Raw genomic sequence first — 6,551 nt, forward strand, 5'->3', positions numbered from 1 at the left:
ACTAGTGGAGTACATGGTGACTAGTGGAGTACTGAGTGACTAGTGGAGTACAGAGTGACTAGTGGATTACAGAGTGACTAGTGAAGTACAGAGTGACTAGTGGATTACAGAGTGACTAGTGGAGTACAGAGTGACTAGTGGAGTACAGAGTGACTAGTGGAGTACAGAGTGGCGATTGGAGTACAGAGTGGCGATTGGAGTACAGAGTGACTAGCGGAGTACTGAGTGGCTAGTGGAGTACTGAGTGACTCGTGGACTACTGAGTGAATAGTTAAGTACGAAAATCGCAAAAAGCAAAATCTCTTGCTCTTCTCTAGGGCCATTTGGTAACTCTCTCTCACCATAGAAATGTTTGCATTTACATAATTTGTAAAAACACCTTTCAATAGGTCGATGTATAATACTAACTATCTTTTCTTCAAATCAAAGCGTGTGCTTGTTTGTTAGAATAGTTGATGAAATGACTGGCATTGCAGGTACATCCACAGGCTTTGGAGGATTTGGATCAAGCACCACACAACCATCAACTCTCTTTGGAGCACCAGCAGCGGCTAAACCAAGTGAGTGTTATATCTGCTTTTTGGCTGAAGACCCGCATGCTGCTTCTCCATAAACAAATGGAACATTGACCACATTAGCTTTTACTAATAAGTTTATATGTTGTATACACGCATATACGCATGTGTCTCTGTAGCATTTGGCTTTGGCTCGGCTGCCACCACATCAGCTCCTTTTGGATTTTCATCCGGTACAGCTGCTACCAAACCAGCAGGTAAGTACCTGTTGATGGTTGACGTGCTAAAGTCTCTTTTTGCTATGAGCTATTGTGTGAACACATACGGTAATATTAAGCTCATATTTTAAGGACCTTTGCCTTCTTGAGCACACTTTCACACTTTTAGCTATATTTGCGCAGGTTTCGGATTTGGCACTACCACAACATCGGCACCCTCTTTTGGATTTGGTTCAACGGCAGCAAGTAAACCTACAGGTAAGCGTGTACCATCATGCTGGTGTACCACGTTATGGTTGAGCATGGCTTGTTTATTGTTCTTTTAGTGCAGTCAATATAACGAGGATATTCTACAAAACATTTTGGCATACAGTTATTGGCATTGTTACTATATGGTGGTACATTAGTTAACAGAATTGTGATTAATATGATGTACTAGTTAAAAGAATTGTTACTAGTTTGGTATATTAGTTAATAGAATTGTTACTAATATGGTACCTTTGTTAACAGAATTGTTACTAATTCGGTATATTAGTTAACAGCATTGTTACTAATATGGTACCTTTGTTAACAGAAATGTTACTAATGTGATACATTATTTAACAGAATTGTTACTAATATGGTATATTGGTTAACAGAATTGTTACTAATATGGTACATTATTTAACAGAATTGTTACTAATATGGTACCTTTGTTAATAGAATTGTTACTAATATGGTATACTAGTTAACAGGATTGTTACTAATATGGTACATTATTTAACAGAATTGTTACTAATATGGTACCTTTGTTAACAGAATTGTTACTAATATGGTACCTTTGTTAACAGAATTGTTACTAATATGGTATATTAGTTAACAGGATTGTTACTAATATGGTATATTAGTTAACAGAATTGTTACTAATATGGTATATTAGTTAACAGAATTGTTACTAATATGGTACATTATTTAACATAATTGTCACTAATATGGTATATTAGTTCATTACACTATTTTTGGTGCACTTACATATCCTCAACTTTCTGTAAATTTAATTCTGTGACTTACACATCAGTTCTAAATGTATTGTCCTGAATTATCTGTCTTCTTCAAACCATCATAAGGCGTATAGGCTCACTGACCTCGTTTAGAGGTCACAATATGGCTGGTGTCCAACTCTTACTTTTAATCTCATCGCTTATGTCAATCTGTAACATCTCATCACTGACTTTTCATGGGTTGATGCTTATATGAATATTCTTTTTAAGGCAGCAGGCGGTTTTGATAATCTACGTTGATGAAAATGTTGAATTAAACTAGAGGCTGCATTTTAATGACTCCATAAGTGAGCTCTCTGTGATAGATAATTTGTGACAGAATATTGGAATAATGTTGTTTCTGCGAAAACTATGGTCACATAATGCATCCTTTTGATTGAAATTGCTCTGATTGACGATTATGCCGAAGTGAAACATACGAGTAATATTTGAATAACAACAGCTCATAAGAACTCAGTCAACAAGGCTGTTTGTAGCCCACAGAATGTAGTGGCAAGCGTTAACTTCATTTTCTCTAAGTAGTCAGAAATCAACGCTCCTTCTTCATCATTTTTACTCTTACTAATCCAGCAGTAATTTATTCTCATCAGCTGATTGGTCTGCAGTTCTTGTTTGGATTCTGAAGTTCAGCCATACTCAGTAGTCACAGTCGGTAGTCACATTCGGTAGTCAGAGTTTTCAAGCGTCAGAGGTAAAGCCAAGAGTTAGTGCAGCGTTAATAAGATATACCTACTGTTTTGTGCCCATGCAGTAAAAGATGAGGTATTGATAAATAACCCATATAACTTTAAACGTGTTGTCGGTATCTATTTAGCAAGGACACCATTAAAAGAGAGGCGATTTCAAACAAGAAACATCCTATGAACTCCAATTGATGGTAAAACTTCTTTGCTAGCTACGACCTTCTGCAATGAAATGCTATTTTGAACGATGAACGAGTTTGTTCGGACTATTAATATCCATGGAACATAGTGTTTAAGGACATTGAGCATTAATATTAAGAATATCGTATATCATTATTCGTCGATATCTAGTCTATATATTGAAAAGTAAACATTCTAATATGCATGTTACTTTAGAGCAAGATACAGTAAGTTTATTAGTACCTACTTGTACGATACTACCTACTTGTACGATACTACCTACTTGTACGATACTACCTACTTGTACAATACCTACTTGTACGATACTACCTACTTGTACGATACTACCTACTTGTACGATACTACTTACTTGTACGATACTACCTACTTGTACAAACTGGTCCACGGTCCAGATGCATAATAGAAATTCTGACTTGTATCCTTTGCGCTTTATTTTATGATTTCGTTATTATTTATTTGAAGGCTTTGGTTTTGGTGCTGCACCAGCCACCACCAGCTCTTCATTATTTTCTACACCGTCTACAGCGGCTGTCAAGCCTCTAGGTTAGTTGCTTGTGTGGTACGTACTTACTTACACTCTTATTTAACCCTCCCTCAGTTTCCTTTCTATTTTATGTTTCCCGCTTGCCAACAACGTACTCCAAACCGCCAGTGACAGCCTTAGACATTAGATTCTTAGCTTAAAATTGACTTGATGCTCACTAGTTTTCATTTAGGCGAGTTGCATCAATGGTGTTGTGAAGAAAACTCACTGTTTAACAGCGTTTGAGTGCTCTGATTGCATGCTTCTAAATTCCCGCATCCTGTCACTGATCACTGCATGCTGACTCACCACCTCTTCAGCATCCTGTCACTGATCACTGCATGCTGACTCACCACCTCTTCAGCATCCTGTCACTGATCACTGCATGCTGACTCACCATCTCTTCAGCATCCTGTCACTGATCACTGCATGCTGACTCACCACCTCTGCAGCATTCTGTCACTGATCACTGCATGCTGACTCACCACCTCTGCAGCATTCTGTCACTTATCACTGTATGCTGACTCACCACCTCTGCAGCATTCTTTCACTGATCACTGCATGCTGACTCACCACCTCTTCAGCATCCTGTCACTGATCACTGCATGCTGACTCACCACCTCTTCAGCATCCTGACTCACCACCTCTTCAGCATCCTGTCACTGATCACTGCATGCTGACTCACCACCTCTGCAGCATTCTGTTACTGATCACCGCATGCTGACTCACTGCATGCTGACTCACCACCTCTTCAGCATTCTGTCACTTATCACTGTATTCTGACTCACCGCCTCTGTAGCATTCTGTCACTGATCACTGCATGCTGACTCACCACCTCTGCAGCATTCTGTTACTGATCACCGCATGCTGACTCACTGCATGCTGACTCACCACCTCTGCATGTAGTTAGATGCTAACAACTCACTGCGCTTGCTTTTTTTTTGCTCCCCTTGCTGTATTTTTATATCGTCTCTTTATTTACCCTTCATGGCTTATTGTTTGCCATAATATCTGCACAGCTATTGTTTTTAGCTTTTGCCAATGAATATACAAACCCTTACGTTCACAAAATATTCCTTACCTTGTATTCAAAGTTGTTATAGACATATCTATGTTATGTTGTAGGTCTGGCAATACCCTCACAGCAGGACCTCAATACCAGTTCGTCATTTACATTGCAGCCTGCTCCAGCTAAGCGCCCAACCAATGTCCAAGTATAGCGATGAGTTTGGCTTTGTTCTTGTCAGTTCTCTGACAAACTGGTGCAATGCTATTTTATGTATATCAGCCCTTTCTATATCGGTTTTTAATCAGCTGCTTTATAAACAAACAAGTAAAGATGTCTATGACAAGTATCTCAGCTACAATTTCTCTATGTTTATTCATGTTTCATGCAAGTATTTGTACAAGAGTTGAGATGCATCTAATAGATGTATCCAATAGATGTATCTAATAGATGTAGGCTGATAAACATTGGTGAGGTGCCTGGACACGTGTGTCTATGTATCGAGTGGCTGAGGTTCGTTCATGGTATAACATGTATTTTCAAAAAATGAGACTTTTTTGCATTTTTATGACATATGCTAGAGGTAAGTGGTTGAGGCAACCTTAGCTTGCTACTAAATCCAGTGCCTAACCTTGAAAGAGTACTGGTGCCTCTGCCACAATGTCTATTGAGGCTTTTTGAGGATGCAAACTAACGATGGTAGTTCACAGGTAACATTCTCCGCGTGTTACTCCAAGACTTCATCATCCACTGCTACCACGTACTGTATGGCGAGCATTGTTTAATCCTTTCAGAATCAGTTGGGAGTAGCTGTGTTTGGATTTTGCAAAGTCCTTCGTTCAATTTTGCTTTCTCATTTTTTCTCCAAGTATGAGATATTTGTACTAACAAAGCCCTAAACAAGCGTCATAATGCCCTCTTAGCTTTTTCTTTAGCTGTGGCATTACATATATTTGCTTAGGAAACTGTCCATACAAACAAATGTGTATATTCAGAGGTCTAAATAGTCAGTGCATTTAAAACAATGCTCGATATTATTTTAAAATAATTACTGGGCAGTTAATTAGCCTCACTTTAGTACTAATCTGCTAATGCAACGTATTTGCTAAAAGATTAGACGTACTCGGCTGTTTGAATTCTTGTCCTCAAATATCTGGGAGAGGTGCTGCTGAGGTTAGTAAGATTAAGTAATATACTAGCACTTGTCAAAAAATTAGCTTACAGCAAATAATTGAGTTTGTCACAATTTCTTGATAATTAATTTCCATCTAGAAATTGGATTGAGCCTTGATAGTGTCAAAAACAATCTTGCTGTGGGCATTTGTTTCTGTTACATTTGCAATGAAATGATATGTACATGTAATAGTTTACGTGTTTGTCTAGTTTTGATGTGATATGGAGGAGAACAATCGAGCTGTTACTCTTAGCTCCATTCAACCAGTGAGGTAGTGCTACCCTAACTCTCCTTTAACTAAGTTATGGTTAGAAAATTTGTGTGTTTTTAAGTATAACTATAGTTAGGGTTAAAAAATTTTAGATTTTGCCAATTCTCAAGGTATACTATAGCTCTATTTCATTGATTCAAGTACACCAATGCCATTATAATAGTCAACATTCAATATAAAAGCAGCATACAGTACAATACAGTGATGTAATATGTTCATGTAACATGACAAGATTGTGATCCTAATCGATTGTCTACGACAAAGGCTAAGATCAGATTACAGCAGACCGATGGCGGTCAGCATTTGTACTAAAAGGACAAAGGCATCGATTTTTATCATTTTCTCAACTTATTTATTACTACAGATGTGCTCATTTCCCATATCATATACATGATTTTAAAGCCCTGTAGGCTTTGGCAACTGGGACTTCGCCCCATCCCCACTGGGGGTCTTGCAGTGCCCCAGCTGTTCCAACCGCCACTATGTGGTAATGGAGTCGCGTTGTGACTCCTGGTCGCCTACATCCACTTATTTCAACTTTACAGTTATGGTTAAAAAAGGATAGCACTACATCACTGACTTCAACCCCCTTCAATGACTGCTGCACAGCTCATAAAGCTGGCCTTATTGACTGCATAAAAATTCATGTGTCAAGTCATGTGTCTTTTCATAAAGAAAGCTTTGTTTAACTATTTTTTGAATTGGTCTATTTTACTCGGGGGCCATGTTGCAAGCATCTGCTTCCTCTAGTCAATTGAACACACCTTACAACACACATTACAATTCACGTCATTACAATCACTCCTCTGTGTTATTCAGCTCTCCTAAGGAATTTGTGTCTGGTTTTAGAGGTTCATTTATCACAATTCGGCTACAAAACAACACGGTAAGTTTAGCTCTAGGTTGATTTGTGTTATGTT

General features: G+C 38.3%; 1 protein-coding gene across 2 annotated transcripts in view; it reads left to right on the plus strand.

Annotated features, from left to right (window-relative positions):
- LOC137393352 (nucleoporin p58/p45-like) overlaps positions 1 to 4,635 on the plus strand; it is a 42,268-nt gene extending 37,633 nt beyond the window's left edge. Inside the window, exons 10-14 of one of the 2 annotated variants that reach the window (XM_068079866.1) lie at positions 477 to 560; positions 695 to 772; positions 917 to 991; positions 3,120 to 3,216; positions 4,306 to 4,635. In XM_068079866.1, the coding sequence (XP_067935967.1) occupies positions 477 to 560; positions 695 to 772; positions 917 to 991; positions 3,120 to 3,205 (323 nt within the window). In that variant the 3' untranslated portion in view covers positions 3,206 to 3,216; positions 4,306 to 4,635. The remainder of the gene's footprint in view (positions 1 to 476; positions 561 to 694; positions 773 to 916; positions 992 to 3,119; positions 3,217 to 4,305) is intronic. The other variant, XM_068079864.1, reaches the window with a different exon arrangement.
- Positions 4,636 to 6,551: the final 1,916 nt, after the last annotated feature.

The sequence above is a fragment of the Watersipora subatra genome, chromosome 4 (assembly GCF_963576615.1).
Source record: "Watersipora subatra chromosome 4, tzWatSuba1.1, whole genome shotgun sequence".
Classification (NCBI taxonomy): Eukaryota; Metazoa; Bryozoa; class Gymnolaemata; order Cheilostomatida; family Watersiporidae; genus Watersipora; species Watersipora subatra.